The 17,814-nt window shown below is 41.9% G+C and overlaps 1 protein-coding gene across 2 annotated transcripts in view; it reads right to left on the bottom strand.

Annotated features, from left to right (window-relative positions):
• Nucleotides 1–159: 159 nt before the first annotated feature.
• The window catches only part of LOC134227916 (F-box/LRR-repeat protein 7), a 226,938-nt gene continuing 209,283 nt past the window's right edge, over nucleotides 160–17,814 (bottom strand). For both annotated transcript variants that reach the window (XM_062709622.1, XM_062709623.1), the window contains 5 exons: nucleotides 7,805–8,741; nucleotides 6,701–7,122; nucleotides 6,379–6,639; nucleotides 1,070–1,249; nucleotides 160–1,002 (listed from right to left, as the gene is read on the bottom strand). In XM_062709622.1, the coding sequence (XP_062565606.1) occupies nucleotides 467–1,002; nucleotides 1,070–1,249; nucleotides 6,379–6,639; nucleotides 6,701–7,122; nucleotides 7,805–8,721 (2,316 nt within the window). In that variant the 5' untranslated portion in view covers nucleotides 8,722–8,741 and the 3' untranslated portion in view covers nucleotides 160–466. The remainder of the gene's footprint in view (nucleotides 1,003–1,069; nucleotides 1,250–6,378; nucleotides 6,640–6,700; nucleotides 7,123–7,804; nucleotides 8,742–17,814) is intronic.

Genomic DNA, 17,814 nt, shown 5'->3' with positions numbered 1-17,814 from the left:
TCTATAAATATAAATAAATAATTTCTATAAATCATAAATAAGACTTTTATCTTTGAAATGGTGTGATTTCCGCTCGTACCGAACCTTTATTTCAACACCCGGATTTACCCAAACTTTTCGCAAAGATACAAACAAAAGTACACAGACAATAAAGAAAAGTTTCGTAAAATAAATACATTTTATTTGCTCTACATTTTATATAAATAAAGTCTATACAAAATATTTGAAAGGTCAAGGCAAAAATATAAAAAAAAATTATATTACGTCGTTAGTGTACAGTATATTTTTATTACAAAACATAATATAAAATATTCCCCTAATTAAATAAAGTTATCAACAAATTTCTGCTCGTGTTTTTTGGCAAAACTTTAAATCAAAATTCGAAATTTCTAAAACAATTTGCTACACAGTTTGTATGTTTAAAACACGTAAAAAGAGAGCACTTAGCCTGTACATTCAACAATCGCTAGCAAAATCCCGGATTCGTATGCTCAATAACGCATCGTTTACAGTATTTCTTGACCGCTCTGTATCCTTCGACGGATATTTGGCAATCCTGGATGTTCAGCTGCTGCAGACCCCGGCAGTAGTACGCAATGCACTGGATACCTCGATCGGTTATCATATCACAATTTCGTAAGCTAAGTTTCTTCAAATTGGGACAGCTCTCGGCCAAGGCCCTAAGTCCAGCGTCGCTGACGTCACACTTCCCAATATCCAGGGCTCGCAGCCGTGGACATGACCGGGCAAGCACGTTAATCGAATCGTCACTAACCGCTTCGCAACCTCGGGCGTTCAAATAGCGCATCTTGTAGCACCGTCGGGCTATGACCTTCAGTCCTGCGTCGGAAACTTGGTCGCATTTAGCGACCGAAAGATACCGTAGTGTAGCACCAAGCTTAGCGAGCTCGTACAGTCCAAAATCGGTGATGTTCGTACAGTCCGAAACGCTCAGCTCTCGAAGAGCTATGCAAAAGTTTGGGATGAATTTGAGACCAGCATCTGAGAAAAAAAAAACAATTTCATGTATCAACTGTTTTTAAATGATTAATGTATCACACCGTGTTACCTGTTATCTGGATACAGCGCCGTAAGTAAAGGTAGACTAATAGCGGACAGTTTCGGGCGATTATTTTAAGCCCAGAGTCCGAAATCGAAGCGCAATCAGTGAGGTCCAGATATTGCAGCAGTAATCGCCGAGGTGGCTCTAAACCTGGATTCACATTGATGCACGTGATTTGGGCACATCCTGAAATGAAAGAATTTCATGTTGATTAGTAGCGTTTAATCTTTGATGCAGAACGTTAGTGAAAATACCAAAAATTATGGTAAATATACTTAACATTTTATATTCAATCTATAATTGAGACAACAACGTCGGGTATATGGGACGAAGTCGACGGAACGATTGGTTCGACGAAGAGTGCAGACAGATTCTGGAGGAGAAGGACGCAGCGCGGGCGGTCGCGCTGCAGTAAGGTACCCGGCAGAACGTGTAACGTTATAGACGGAAGCGGAGACAGCAGACCCGCCTTTTTCAGGAGAAGAAACGCCGCCTGGAAGAAGCGGAGTGCGAGGAGATGGAACAGCTGTGCCGTTCTCAAGAAACACACAAGTTCTACCAGAAGCTCAACGCATCCCGCAAAGGCTTCGTGCCGCTAGCCGAAATGTGCAGGGATAAGGATGGGGGCATCTTGACGGACGAACGTGTGGTGATTGGAAGGTGGAAGCAGCACTACGAGGAACATTTGAATGGCGCTGAGAGTACAGGCAGTGAAAGTCAAGGCAGCGGAAGAGATGACTACGTCAGTCCAGCGGACGATGGAAGCCAACCAGCCCCCTGCACAAATTGATAGTCAGAATCTGGGAAACTGAACAGCTACCGGAGGAGTGGAAGGAAGGGGTTATATGCCCCATCTACAAGAAAGGCGACAAGCTGGAGTGTGAGAACTTTCGAGCGATCACCATCCTTAATACCGCCTACAAAGTGATATCCCAGATCATCTTCCGTCGTCTGTCACCATTAGTGAATGAGTTCGTGGGAAGTTATCAAGCCGGCTTCGTTGACGGTCGCTCGACAACGGACCAGATCTTTACTGTACGGCAAATCCTTCAAAAATGCCGTGAATACCAGGTCTCAACGCATCATCTGTTCGTTGATTTCAAGGCGGCATACGACAGTATAGACCGCGTAGAGCTATGGAAAATTATGGGCGAGAACAGCTTCCCTGGGAAGCTTACCAGACTGATCAAAGCAACGGTGGATGGTGTGCAAAAATGTGTGAAGATTTCGGGCGAACACTCCAGTTCGTTTGAATCGCGCCGGGGACTAAGACAAGGTGATGGATTTTCGTGTCTGTTGTTCAACATTGCGCTAGAAGGTGTCATGCGGAGAGCCGGGTGTAACAGACAGGGTACGATTTTCAACAGATCCAGTCAATTAATTTGTTTCGCGGATGACATGGACATTGTCGGCCGAATATTTGCAAAGGTGGCAGAACTGTAGACCCGCCTGAAACGTGAAGCACCAAAAGTTGGACTGGTGGTGAATGCCTCAAAGACAAAGTACATGCTTGTGGGCGGAACAGAGCGCGACAGGGCCCGCCTGGGAAGCAGTGTTACGATAGACGGGGATACCTTCGAGGTGGTCAAGGAATTCGTGTACCTCGCATCCTTGCTAACGGCTGATAACAATGTCAGTCGTGAAATAGAAAGGCGCATCATCTGTGGAAGTCGGGCCTACTACGGGCTCCAGAAGAAACTGCGGTCAAAAAAAGATTAGCCACCGCACCAAATGTGTCATGTACAAGACGTTAATAAGACCTGTTGTCCTCTACGGACATGAAACATGGACAATGCTCGAGGAGGACTTGTAAGCACTCGGAGTATTCGAGAGACGGGTGCTTAGGACCATCTTTGGCGGTGTGCAAGAAGACGGTGTGTGGCGGCGAAGAATGAACCATGAGCTCGCCCAGCTCTACGGCGAACCCAGTATCCAGAAGGTAGCTAAAGCCGGAAGGGTACGATGGGCAGGGCATGTTGCAAGAATGCCGGACAGCAACCCTGCAAAGATGGTGTTCGCTTCCGATCCGGCAGGTACGAGACGACGTGGAGCGCAGCGAGCGAGATGGGCAGATCAGGTGCAGAACGACTTGGCGAGCCTGGGGCGTATTCGAGGATGGAGAGATGTGGCCTCGAACCGTGTATTGTGGCGTCAAATAGTTGATTCAGTGTTATCTGTTTAGATGTAGACTAAATAAATGAAATGAAATGAAGTGAGACACCAGTAGCATTATAAAATTCAAACATAATATTACCAGAGGAATTTTGAGAATGTCTGAACGATTTCATGATTTCATTTCATTACATTGTTTTCTTCAAAAGGGAAAGTGTAGCATATAGTATATCATAGTTAGGCCAGGGACAAGATATCTGATTGCCATGAAATTTTCAGAGAAGGGTCATCATGTCTATTTTTTGGTACATGAATTGATTGATGGGCCAAACACAATTGGTACGTTTGCGTGCGTTTTGACAGTTTTTCCATGGGAAAACTGTCAAAACGCACGCAAACGTATCAATTGTGTTTGACCCATGACTGTAGTATCAATCCGGATGGATTAGTAAATGAATTAATAACGAGTGTACTATCGATATTATTAATTTCTTCTCTTCTTTCTTCTTCTATGGCACTACATTCCAACTGGATCTTGGCCTGCTTTTTCAACTATCCAGCTTTTTACGCTATAAATAAACAAGGGGTGAATCAACTTTGACGTATGCTGTGTACAAACTTATGGCGACGCTTTTGGCGACGACTCAGTAGCCATCGATTTTATTGTTCATCAGCTACTGTCAGACTTTTCAGTTTTGATTTGAAAAAATGACTGGATCTCCAGGACTGGTTAGTTTTTATGTATAAAATGAATAACTAATTTTCTGTTTATTTTAGGGATTAACAAGATCAAGTACCTAGAAAAGTCTGTGAGGATACAAAGTGCCAAGTTTGTTGCGCCAACCATAAGGATTTAGATAAAGAATGTTATATTCAACTACCAGCGTTATCGCTTTGAAGAAAACGATACGTTCTAGAACAATACCTGAATAGTCGTATTGAGAAAAAAAATCGATCGTGGTGTTCAAAGTCCAGCGCTAGAAGATGAACTCAGTAGTTACACAAGTGCTAGTGGTCCACCCATTTTGCGCCAAACAATCTGAAAACTCTTCATGAGACTCCTCTATTGATATTTTCCCAGTCTACCCCATTTTAGATTGATCCATCATATTTTCTATAAATACACTCAAATCAGCACATTTTTTTTAATTGAAGAGAATGCATCGCCCGGAGTGGATGTTCTGAACAGGTTCTCGATCGGGAAAAGACTGGTAGTGTGCCGTCGAGCACTTTATTGTGTAAGAGATCATGAGCTTAGAGAAGTCATATGCTTATAGGGAAAAGAAAGAGAGTAGGGTGACGGCATTCTAAATCCCCTCTAAAACCAATAAAAGAGACACTCATCCGTATCCCAACGAAGGCTCAGAAGAAGCGTTATGATTTAGTGTAGCCCAAACGTGGCGTTTTTTTTAGTTTTAGTACCCATGACTTAGTAAACCACCGACGTAGATACGTTCGGAGTCCCAAATTCAGCTTTTTCAGTGCATTGAATAGAATGATTTAGTTTTAGCTTCTCAAGTTAACCTTGCGTGCTGTACTGTTACCGTATTTCACCCTTATTGATTGCCCTGGCGCTGGTTTTGTTCTCTCAATGGTAATTTCGTCCACAGTATGTAGTCTAACGCTCTTGCCCGTATTTAATAATACGGTTAGCAGTCCGCAGCCCTTGAATTGCCTAAAATGTACAAATTATGTATTACAAACCTGGTAAAAACCAGAAACACAACAATAGTAAATGAAAACATTTGGTTTTGTGACGTTTCCATGGACTTATCAATATTTTTCTAACATGCCTAAGCATACTTTGATTAAATTATAAAGATTATGGTTGGACACGGGAAATGTCAAAAGGGGTGATTCAAAATTTATAGCATGGCTTGGGTGAAAAGCTTGATTAGCATTTCCCCAGTTATTAATTGAAAGCTTGTCTATGCTCGCCATTGCATGAGTATTTATCTTGTATGGCAAGTTTCCAACTCGAAAACATCCTAGCCCGGACCGAGAATCGAACTTGCCATGTCCGGATTGGCAATCCTACGCCATTGCTCGCAAGGCTAACTGGAGATTTACTATTATTTTTTCTCGATAAACGATACTGCGGTCAAAAAAGATTCGCCACCGCACCAAATGTGTCATGTACAAGACGTTAATAAGACCTGTTGTCCTCTACGGACATGAAACATGGACAATGCTCGAGGAGGACTTGTAAGCACTCGGAGTATTCGAGAGACGGGTGCTTAGGACCATCTTTGGCGGTGTGCAAGAAGACGGTGTGTGGCGGCGAAGAATGAACCATGAGCTCGCCCAGCTCTACGGCGAACCCAGTATCCAGAAGGTAGCTAAAGCCGGAAGGGTACGATGGGCAGGGCATGTTGCAAGAATGCCGGACAGCAACCCTGCAAAGATGGTGTTCGCTTCCGATCCGGCAGGTACGAGACGACGTGGAGCGCAGCGAGCGAGATGGGCAGACCAGGTGCAGAACGACTTGGCGAGCGTGGGGCGTATTCGAGGATGGAGAGATGTGGCCTCGAACCGTGTATTGTGGCGTCAAATAGTTGATTCAGTGTTATCTGTTTAGATGTAGACTAAATAAATGAAATGAAATGAAGTGAGACACCAGTAGCATTATAAAATTCAAACATAATATTACCAGAGGAATTTTGAGAATGTCTGAACGATTTCATGATTTCATTTCATTACATTGTTTTCTTCAAAAGGGAAAGTGTAGCATATAGTATATCATAGTTAGGCAAGGGACAAGATATCTGATTGCCATGAAATTTTCAGAGAAGGGTCATCATGTCTATTTTTTGGTACATGAATTGATTGACTGTAGTGTCAATCCGGATGGATTAGTAAATGAATTAATAACGAGTGTACTATCGATACTATTGATTAGCATTTCCCCAGTTATTAATTGAAAGCTTGTCTATGCTCGCCATTGCATGAGTATTTATCTTGTATGGCAAGTTTCCAACTCGAAAACATCCTAGCCCGGACCGAGAATCGAACTTGCCATGTCCGGATTGGCAATCCTACGCCATTGCTCGCAAGGCTAACTGGAGATTTACTATTATTTTTTCTCGATAAACGATAAACAAAACTATTTGGAATTGATGTTTGTGTTTGGTAAACATAGAAGGAATTCAGAAAAATGTTGTCTTGGTTTGTTCACATGAGAGTATTACAAGTAAGATACTCACCTGTTATATCCAGATGTTGTAAATTTGTACATTTCGTTACCAAGTCAAACAGCGCCTGATTTGTAACGGCCACACTATTTTGGACTTGCAAATGCGTAATTTCCGGACACCGCCTCGATAGTAGCTGAAACCCTTTGTCTGTTAACCGACAACCATCGCTTAGCAGCACACGTTCCACTCCGGGGCAAGCTCCGTTCCGTGTTTGACCACATAACCGTCGAAGGATGGTCTTGATTGCTCTATCACCGCTATTGTTTTCGCCTATATTAAACAGAAAGCTTGAGTAAATCACATTTAAAGCTATGGATAGTGGAAACCATACCTTTGATTTTAATGATTTTCCAAAGGTTTGGGCTCCAAATGACCGATTCAAAGCGCTTGCATACTCGAGCGATATTGCATAGTTCGCTGCTGTCTAGCCAGTCGAAAATTTTCACCATTAGCTCATCGGAAATCCGATCGAACAGGGGTCCTGCGCGATACATAGTACCTTTACTCCCATTCAGTATATCTCCGTTACCGAGATGGCTGTTGCTCATCTGACCGCAACCGTTGGCGCCGTTTGTTGTTGAGGTGCTACTGCTACTGGGAGCCGCTGTATTCCATGTAGCCGGTATCGAGGACTGCTGCTGACCGGATGGCGAAGGCGATACCAATGTGTGGTAGCCTTGATCCATACTGGGGGAAAAACGTCCGTATCGGCTCAGGCCATCCGTGAAGTGTTGCGATTTGGTGAGATGCATTCTGGTGGGGAATTATGGAAATCATGAAAACAAATTGAAACAGGTGAAAATCATACGTGGAGATTGATGAATGACGTCATACATGTTATTTTAGAGGAAGTATATACAGTAAATAAATGTTTGCAGGGACTAAATCCAGAGCCTGAAACGTGAAACAACAAAAGTTGGACTGGTGGTGAAAGCATCATAAACAAAACACAAGTTGAGCCTACATAGAATGGACGGGCTCCATAAGAAACTGTGGCCAAAAAAAATATGCACACTCGCACCAAATGTGTCATGTACAAAACGCTTATAAGACCGGTAGTCTTCTTCGGATATAAAACATGGACTATGCTCGAGGAGGACTTGCAAGCCCTTGGAGTATTCGAGAGACTAGTGCTTAGGATCATTTTTGGCGGTGTGTAAGAAGACGGTGTGTGGCGGTGAAGGATGAACCACGAGTTCGCTCAGCTCCACGGCGCCCTAAATTCTTGATACAGTGTTATCTGTTTAGATGTAAGCTAAATACATAACAATAATAAGCCATGTGCCGTGGGAAGGAGGCCGTAAAATGAAGTGAGGTATGCGAAAGTGCCGTAAAAAGACGTTTGATAGTTATACAAAAAATAAAAAAAAACTAATAATCTGATCCTAAAGGAAAGTTATGTGTTTTTTCCAGTCTACTACATACGTAAACTTACCTCCCGTCAACGAAATCTGTCGAGTTTACTTTCATCTGCTGAGCGAGGCGTGAGTTTCTCCCGTGGTATGCCGGCGAGCCTCGTATCCGGTCGAGCAGGTACCGATCGGACCCACTGGTTTCCGGGCTGGACGCTCGCCGCAGCAGGTTTGGTGAACTAGAGTCTAGACAGTCATTGTGGCTCGAAGAGGCCTTCGAGGAGGAGTTGTGCGAGTTGAGAGTAGTGACCGCAGCCGCAGCGTGACAGAAGTTGTAGATCGCGTCGATGTTCTCATTTTCCAGGTAGTACCGCTCGGTGTTGTTGCTGCTGCTGGACTGGTTTCGGGTGAGACTGGACGGAGTGTTGACGTTCCGTCGGATGGCACCTTGAATGTAGAGAGAATCCATTTTCTCCTCCAGAAAGTAACGATCCGCTTCCGAGAGCGACGTCAGGGATTGACCCTCACGTGGATAGTTCGCATGGTTCCGTTGCATGTCCATGAGGACCGGCGACAGTCTTTGATGGTGCTGGTAGGTGTTGGTTAGAAGTGCATCTATGGGGGTATAAGTTCTTGGTCGCAGCGGTCGATACTCCCCTCGCCTGTTGACGTTCGGCGGTGGCGGTTGATGCAGGAATGGAGTATTCTGATCTATCGATGAAGAGGAGCTCCTAGAGAGCATATTGCTGTTTTCTAAGGTTTTATCACTAGCGCACCCATTTGTGGTAGGATGATTGGCTATCAGACTTGTCTCCGCAGTGTAAATGTCCGAATCGATACCAAGGATCGGTGATTTCCGGGACATTTGGTACGCTTGCGGATCCAGCGGACTGGAGCTCAGTGGGTGGTGGTACTGAAGAGCGTCCATCGAGGGAGTGTTCCGCCCAAGGGACGCTAGCGGACACTCAACCGGTGCACCACGGCGTTGTTGGTGCGACATGTCGGGTAGTTAACTGCTATCTGGAAGAGAAGATTACAAATAAGGATATTAGCTTTCGAACAAGCAAGTCTGTTATTTCAAATTGTTTGTTTAAATCGTCCTCCAAACATACTTGTTATAATACTTAAAACACGAAAATATAGTTTTGTTCGACAATGTACCCTTATTCATTAGTTCCTGTAACTGCACATGCCCATAAGCAACTTCCCAAGTAACCAAAAGTTCCTGTAATAATACGTTTTTTGCTTAATCAGCTTCACTGAGCTGCTTAACCGAAAAACGTACTCTTAAAGGAACTTTTGGTTAAATGGGGGACACACTTGTGGTATTCGTACCATGGTACAAAAATCTTGAAATGAGTGCCAGACCACTTATTGTCTTCATTAAAGATAGTCTTGAAATTATTTTCTTGTCGCCTTGTGCCATGGTACGAATACCACAAGTGTGTACCCCATATTACCTGGGTTAATTCTCTGACTACTGCTTTTCTCGCATGCAGCCAAGACACCAACATTATATGGCGTTTATATGGTTCGAAGGGGCCCTCTTTAGCCGTGCGGTAAGACGCGCAGCTACAAAGCAAGACCATGCTGAGGGTGGCTGGGTTCGATTCCCGGTGCCGGTCTAGGCAATTTTCGGATTGGAAATTGTCTCGACTTCCCTGGGCATAAAAGTATCATCGTGTTAGCCTCATGATATACGAATGCAAAAATGGTAACTTGGCTTAGAAACCTCGCAGTTGATAACTGTGGAAGTGCTTGATGAACACTAAGCTGCGAGGCGGCTCTGTCCCAGTATGGGGATGTAATACCAATAAGAAGAAGATGGTTCGAAGTACCATTTTCATCGTAACTTTTAAACGCAACGGAACGGTCGATCGTTACCTATCAAATTCAATAGCAATCAACAAGGTTTTTCCCTGTCATATGAAACTTGTTGCGAGAAAATCAGTTAAGGATTATTATATAAAAAGTTGTCCAATGTTTCTCTTAACTTTTGTGCACACACATACAGACAAAAAGACAGACATTTGCTCAGCTCGAGTTGATTGTTGTATAACACTAGGGGTTTCCAAGGCTTCCAAAAAAAGTTCGTTTTCGGAGTGAAATGATAGCCTTTCGGTACAATTATGATGTAGGTACGAGAAAGGCAAAACAGTCATGAAGAGAGTTTACGAATTGCAAATTTTCAAAAACGTTAATCTGTATCGACGAAATGAAAAAAAAATGCTGCCAATTTTGTTTAAAAATAGTTTTTTGTCGTTTTCCTGTAATTCTAATGAATGAAGTTATGTAGGTGATCAAACAAATGATCCCATTCTGAAATTCTGCAGGAGGAAAAAAGTTAAGCAAATTTCTATTTTACAAACTATTTCCAGTATTAATAAATAAAATGTATGTGATCAAAAGTCATGCCTGGTAGCAGCATAGAAGCTATTATTAATCAAATGAACATGAAATATGATGGAAAATAAAACACCATGTTCCCTACATGAATGAGTGACGATGCACATGAAACACTCCATCAACTGCACATTAACCGTGGCAGGGATTGGATAGATCATGCCTGGAAGTCTATCGCGTTTGATGGATTTTTATTCCATCGACTACCGGTGGGCACAGCACAGCACTGCGCCACAGATCTATCCTGCTGATGCGGATGCTGCTGTTGAGATGCATCAACGGTTGTACGAATCTCCACATATTCTAGCCTGGAGTGCAGAAGCTGTTTCGCGATGAATTCCACATTTGATAAATTATGCGTATCAAGGTTAATAAAAAGCATTAATCAATGGCGGTGTTCAAGATTGAAATCAGACGACCGGTAAGCATCGGATTGCGATAAAACGTCAGTCAGGGGCGTCAGTCTTTACATTTGGCATGGAGTTTTTGTCTAGTTGTATGATGTATTTACAGAACTTTAGTTAGTTGCTTAAATAAGTGACAAATAGGCGAAATAAAATAGAGACCTCAGATAGTGTCGGATAAGGCACGGTATTAAGAAGCCGGAGTTGGCGGGATCGATTCTCATTCGGCCGGGGTTCTGCCAAATCGCGCCAAGCGCCATTGAAAAGTTAACAATTTTTCTGTCCACATTTTCATTTAGCATATTCCATTAATCACAAATAGCATCGGATAATGCATTAAAACACATCAGCCACATTTACACCATTTATGCGTCATATTTATGGCTGCTTATAATCTGCAGGACAACGTCTGCAGGGTCGACTAGTCTTCTTCTTCTTCTTCTATATACATAAAAATGAATTTCTGTCTGTCTGAACCTTATAGACTCAGAAACTACTGAACCGATCGCCGTGAAAATTTGTTTGCAGAGGTTTTTAGGACCGGGGAAGGTTCTTAAGACGGTTCGATATCCCTCCCCGCTTTGGAAAGGGGGGCTCCCAAACAAATCAAACATTAATTTCTTCATAACTCGAGAATTAATCAAGCAAATGGAACCAAATCTGGCATGTGGAGGTTTTGGAAGGGAAGATATGTTTCTGTGGTGGTTCAGAACCCTTCCCCCTTCTGGAAAGGGGGGCTCCCATGTAAATAAGACCGAAATTTCTGCTAAATTCGAGAACTAATCAGAGAACAAATCAATTTTAGGCGAAACGAAGTTCGGCAGGTCTGCTAGTATATAATAAAAATGAAATAGTCTCCCGACTAGTAGGTCATATCAAAATTATATCATCTTATGTTATTATGTTGTACTTAATTTTTATAACAAAATTTGTTAGAAACATGGTGCAGGATGTTGTTAAAATATCTGAATTTCTATCAAAAACTACACTACTGGAAACAAAAAACTATCAAATTTTGTTACAATGTTATCAAAAAATAACATTTTTTTGTTAGAAATTTATAACAGAATCAGATACAAAATATATTGTTTCTGTGCAGTTGGAAATTTTACAGGTCGTAATGGGTTTCCAGATTGTGATTAACAATCATATTTTTTTGTATTTGTCTGAACAAGAATATTTTTCGAGAACATGAAATTAACAACAATATACAAATAAGGCAACCTTCTCAAAGTATATCAGCGTTGTGATATCTATGGCTGGGAGACTTTGCTACATCTATTTTAATTGCCTACTGTTGGGCAATTCGGTGTTAAGCATTTTTCAATTGTGATATAATCCTGTTACAACATTTGAAAGATAATGGCTACTGAGAACAAAATTGTATCAAAATAAGTTATAAATATCACAATATGTTAAAATTGCGTTCAATTTTTGTTATGCTCTTCTAGTCGGCTGTGTGTTCGTATCCGCATAACTCGAGAACGGGTGGGTAGAATCATTCCTTCAGCAATTATGTCCATTATCAATTCTGACGGGTTTATAAGACATTTCCTTATGCGAAAATCAAGAGAATGGTTGAGTAAATCTTGAAAAACTTAAATTAAGAATCCTATGAAAATTTTGCATGGGTAGTTCACAACGTGAATTTTTGCCTATTATGCAGGACAACGTCTGCCGGGTAACCGTACCGTAGATAAAACTATAGAAAACAATGATTTAAAAAAATACTCCCTTGCACCTATAGTGGTGCAACTGTACCAATAGTGGCGAGTCACATAAGAAATCAATGGATAGCACCACTATGGGAACCAAATTTTTTTGTGTGTCTTTGTTAGGGAGACTTTCAGTCTGAGGCACAGGAACCAAAATTAATTTTTGCCGCCGCTAAAGGAACAGTGTACCCATTAGTGTTGCAGGCAATATTTGGTAATTGTTGATGTTAAATGGCATCAATTTAATTTCTGTTAGCAAAATTTATTAGTTTATTTATTGGCTAGGATATTAAAGCTGTAAATTTCCCATAGTTATCAATTTTCGAAAAACTTTTTCTTTTGTGGATCTACTAATACCTTCACTATTGGTACCGTTACGCTATGAAATAAATTTGCTTCCATCTTCAAAAATGTAACGTTTTTCGAAAATATGTTTCACTGGGCTCAACGACCCCGTGTAAGCAGGACGATATGCCCTTACCTACTGGACACAAGCGCGGTGAGCTTAGCAGCAGTTGGTTCCAAATTATATGGAAACTATACTGCCGTTCTACGCATAACTGTCCCATGTACATAGGAAATCCCAGCAAACATGGGACAGATATGCGTATGACGGCAGTATAGTTATATATCGAAATGAAAAATAATAAAAAAAAAAAAAAATATATATATATATATATATATATATATATATATATATATATATATATATATATATATATATATATATATATATATATATATATATATATATATATATATATATATATATATCGAAATGTATAATTCAAACCTGTTTCAATAGACTTAAGTTTGTTTTTCAATGTCAAGTACATAAGGGTTTGTAACCTTTTTAATATGGGATAGATAAAATACTAATGAAGGGCTATGAAATGTATTTGGTTACGGCGCGGTGGGGCGTTTTGCCCAGGCACTTTGTTACCGTTTTGCCCAGGCACTCATTGTGAGACTTCGCATGCAGTAGGGTATCCAATCATGGTTTGAACTAGTGAAAAGCGTATCATGGTTTGAACCACTTTGAAATCAGTAGAAATTACCATCTCATAGGCAGGAAATGAGCCTAAAACAGTATGAATGGCATATTTAGGTATACAGGAAGTTATAAAGTTTATTTAAACATTCGTACATTTTGTTTAAGTAATAAAATAAAGCGATTTAAAAACGTCCTGAATTTGCGCTAAATTCCCCCACCAGTGGCATAATTTCAAAAAGCTCGTAAAGGACGCATTTTATGACACAGGAGTGAGATCAATATATCAAAAGAATGATATTTTTATCTGTAATCGATTGACATCATCATACAATTGAGAAACAGTTTTAAATAGTTAAAATAGTAACATTTATACAAGGTAAAAACTGATCATGGTTTGAACTAAATTCGTACCATGGTTTGAACTTGTAAATGCAGTCATGTTCTGCTGCTGTCCGCTAGGAGCGCTGCATGCACCTAGCTGGAGCATTTTGTTTACATTTCCAATATGAAAAATCGCAAATTTCATATCGATAATTTAGACGATTTTCACACGTTTCGAGTTACTAATCTAATGCGAGAAGATGAATAGTAAAACAAATTTGCTTTTCTATAGATTTCCTCAGCGTTTCATGCATGTGATTAGTATTATATTTAGGAGCTGCTGGCTGCTGCAGTAGTTCAAACCATGGTACGATTTTAGTTCAAACCATGAACAGTGTAGTTCAAACCATGGTACGAATCAAAGTTATGTAATTATTAAGTTTTTTCAATGAAACTAAGCATAAATATGTGCATCCAGGATGTCTTTAGAAAGATAATGAACTAAGCTTCCATATAAACTAGAAATCGCAGTTCTAACGTGTCCCTTTAATGAAATAAATCAACTTTGTTTTGACGGCTCATCTGAAACCCGCAATTTGGTTCAAACCATGATTGGATACCCTACCTTCTAAGAATAAAATAGGCCTGCAATTTTGGATTGAAATGCCTATTTTACTCTTCAGAGTGATATTACTAACGCCACCTTGGCTCAATTGAGTTCTCCAATTTAATAGAAGTGATTCCGCTGTATTCCTCTCGAAGAGTTTGTGATGTTTTTGCTGCAACTGGATTACCACCCACTTTTATTTTATACATCCTACACAGTGACACTAGTGTTAGTGGTTCTGGCTTTGGAGAACTTAATTGCGCTGGGGCGAATTAAGTGCGGTAACCCATGCCCGGAGGCGAACACGGAAAAACGAAGAGGAGAACAGAGGAGAAAGAGTAGAGGAGAGGAGAATTGGAAGTTGGAAGGGAATTCGTCCGTAGTGACTGACATGAATTTGTTTACAGCGGTTTGAGTGCAAGAAAAAATAAAGACTTGCCAAACTTTAAATGCTTGCCCACAGCGACCGCCAGTTGGAAGGGTTGACAAACTGAATCGGAACCATTAGGGTTCGGGTATTGTCGGATTCATCGTATTTCAATTAAAACTGCTCAGCTACTCCATCAAGGGTTCTGTTCTGTCGTACACTCCATCAAGAGTTGAAGTGCGCGCCGGTATTTAATCTTTAAATAACTTTTCAAAGCGAGTTACCAAAGTCTAGTGCCGTAGATGTGTTGTAAGAAAAGTAATGATTGTATTCTTTTATTGTATCCAGTATTGTGTCGTAGATCTGAAGAATCTATTGTGAGAAAGTTTAGGAAGAAGGTCTCAAAAGGAGACAAAAGTAATATTGTGTAATTCCATCAAGAAGAAAGGTAAATTGTTAAATTAAAAGAACAAATATGTACTGAATAAATTACCAGTGACGTCACCAGGGTATTAATGCAAGTGATAGGTCCAGCAAGTGGGCCTTTCTTCTGCTATTTTGTTTTGCTTTTTCGTCTCGCAGAGCCCGATACGACGGTGTAAGTGCACTCCAAGGACAGAAGGCTGGTTTCCAGTTGTGCCTGAATTCATTGGATTCTCGACATTCGCAAGCTATCTACAACGTCCACGTGGAGGGCGAGTTAGAGGTGTCCACGGCCTTTTCCCGTGCTTTTGGCGTCCCGCCTTCGACAGCGTGGACCATTGTTGGGAGTTCCTCTTCGAAACCACCAGTACCATTGGCCATCGCCCGGCAATCGCGAACGCTCGTTTGACAATCGCCATCGTCGCCGGAGACGTGTTACCGACCAATCGGAACCAATGTAATTAAACCTACGATATGGAAGTCAAGTGACGATAACTTGTTAGTTTTGAGACAATACTGTAATTAAAGTTCATTTTTGCCTTTCTCGTACAACTAAGTTGTACCGAAAGGCTATCATTTCACTCCGAAAACGAACTTTTTATAGAAGCCTCTGAGACCCATAGTATTATATACCAATCGACTCAGCTCGACGAGCTGAGCACATGTCTGTCTGTCCGTGTGTATGTGTGTGTGTATGTGTGTGCACAAAAGCTATAAAAAACATTAGACAACTTTTCGTATAGTAATCTTCAACCGATTTTATCGCAACAGGTTTCATTCGACAGGAGACAAGGCCTTGTTGATCACTATTGAATTTTATAACGATCGGTCATTGCGTTTAAAAGTTATGAAGAAAATGGTACATCGGACCATATAAGCACCATATAAGGTTTGTGTCTTAACTAAATGCGAGAAAGGCACCACCAACGCTAGGTGGATTAATCTGGGTTTTCTTGTTATATAACACTTATCCCTTGCTACGCCTCTGATAGAAAATTAGTACTCCTCACATCTTCACTAAAAATTATATTTAACATTGTATCTCTACTATAAATAGTAGAATCTATAGATGAGCGAAAGCATGGCTGAGTCGGGTTTTTTGACCGTGCACACGCGCATATGACGTCACAGCCCTTAACATTTCCATTGACATCGTGACATCATGCTCGTTTGGAGACACGTTTGACAGTTCGTTTGGAGACAGAGGATTTATATTCGCTCATCTATATATTCCACTATCTATAATCTCTACGAATTGGAGGAGGAGAGAGTGAGAGAAGAGGAGGAGAGAGGAGAAACGGGAAGAAAAGAGGAGTGGAGTCGGAGTGTCGACTGGAAAAATAAGGGAGAAGGAGTCTGATCGTCAAACCGAGCACTACGGACGAAAAATTCTAAAAAAAACGTGGACGGTAAAATTCCGTGGCGACGGTAAATCACGGTAAAGTGGGTGATAGTGCCCCGGCAGTGGAAAAAGCCGAAGAGTGAGCAGCACCATTTTCGCCAACGTGGACGGTAAATCTTAGCACCATTTTCGATAACGATCCAGCTGTGGAGCAGACATCGTGGACGATTGTCAGAGCCGACATTAGCTAGGGCGGCGAGCTCAGCACCGGTGATCAACGAGTTGAGCTATCGTTGAATAACACGCCGCGAGGGTAGGGTGACGGACGTTTTGCCGGTGAGTGCGACGGTGACGTTCGTGGGCTTGCCCCGCTTGCCGCCGCTCAATATCCTATGAGTTACCACCCCGCCTGCGGGTGCTGGGACGTTCACCAACGGCAGCTCCGAAAGCCAACAATCATCCCTGAATGAACACCCGGTCGCCTAGTCACCATTGACCTTGGCAGCGCCCAGTGCCATCAATGATTCAGCATTGAATGGGTACCAGAAGCCAGAAAGACCACGGAAGTACACTTTTCGGAACGACTGATGATCCGATATGCGAAGCAGATCGTTCGGCAAGTAAAAACATCGTAACTCTCCTCCTCTCTAATGCACGTGCACGGCCGCAACGAATATCTTTTCTACTAATATCGGAGACGAGCCAGCCTCGGGCTGAAAGTCTCTTTAATAAAGACTCACAAAAAAATCTTTTCTACTCTTTGTATTTCTTATGTAAATAAATATGTTTAAGCTTATTTCCTGGTATTGTATAGTTTAATCTTCATACGACCGCCTTGATTTCCCTTTCAATGGTTCTGCCTTCTTTGTATTGTCTACTTCAGTTTCGTTGGGTAAGGTAAGTGTGATCACCCGAAGCAAGCAGTCGCCGACCCTGAGAATCCCAAATTAGGAGGTGAGCTAGTTAGGGGCGTGCGGACGTCCACTGCCCAGGCGTAGGGACGTCACTGGCAGTATCAGACGCTATTGTTAGTACACCATCGTCCATGCCGTTGATCATCGCCATTCAACCATCATCGTAACCCGTGCTGACGGGTGCACCTGAGCCGGCCATCGGTTCGCTGGCCAGTCCCTCGTCCGGTTGGTCCTCCCGTGCTCGTTGGTAACCGCATGCTCCGAACAACAACACGGCAGTGTTTCTCCAATCAACATCATTCGGCCAGCAGAGCAACCCACGGTGCGACAAAAATCGATGCCCGGTGGCTCGAAACAACTGCCATGCAGTGCATCCTCGTAGCCGATATAGAGGTCATGTTCAGAAAACCGCAAGTACCCTACCCCTAGAAGAATAATGACGTCACTAAATCCTTAATCTATATACATAAAAATGAATTTCTGTCTGTCTGAACCTTATAGACTCCGAAACTACTGATCCGATCGGCATAAAAATTTGTATGCAGAGGTTTTTGGGGCCGGGGAAGGTTCGAGACCCCTCCCCCTTTGGAAAGGGGGGCTCCA

This window comes from Armigeres subalbatus, chromosome 3, assembly GCF_024139115.2.
Source record: "Armigeres subalbatus isolate Guangzhou_Male chromosome 3, GZ_Asu_2, whole genome shotgun sequence".
Lineage (NCBI taxonomy): Eukaryota > Metazoa > Arthropoda > Insecta > Diptera > Culicidae > Armigeres > Armigeres subalbatus.
Note: the sequence above shows the minus strand (reverse complement) of the source record. Positions and strands in the feature narration are given on the sequence as shown.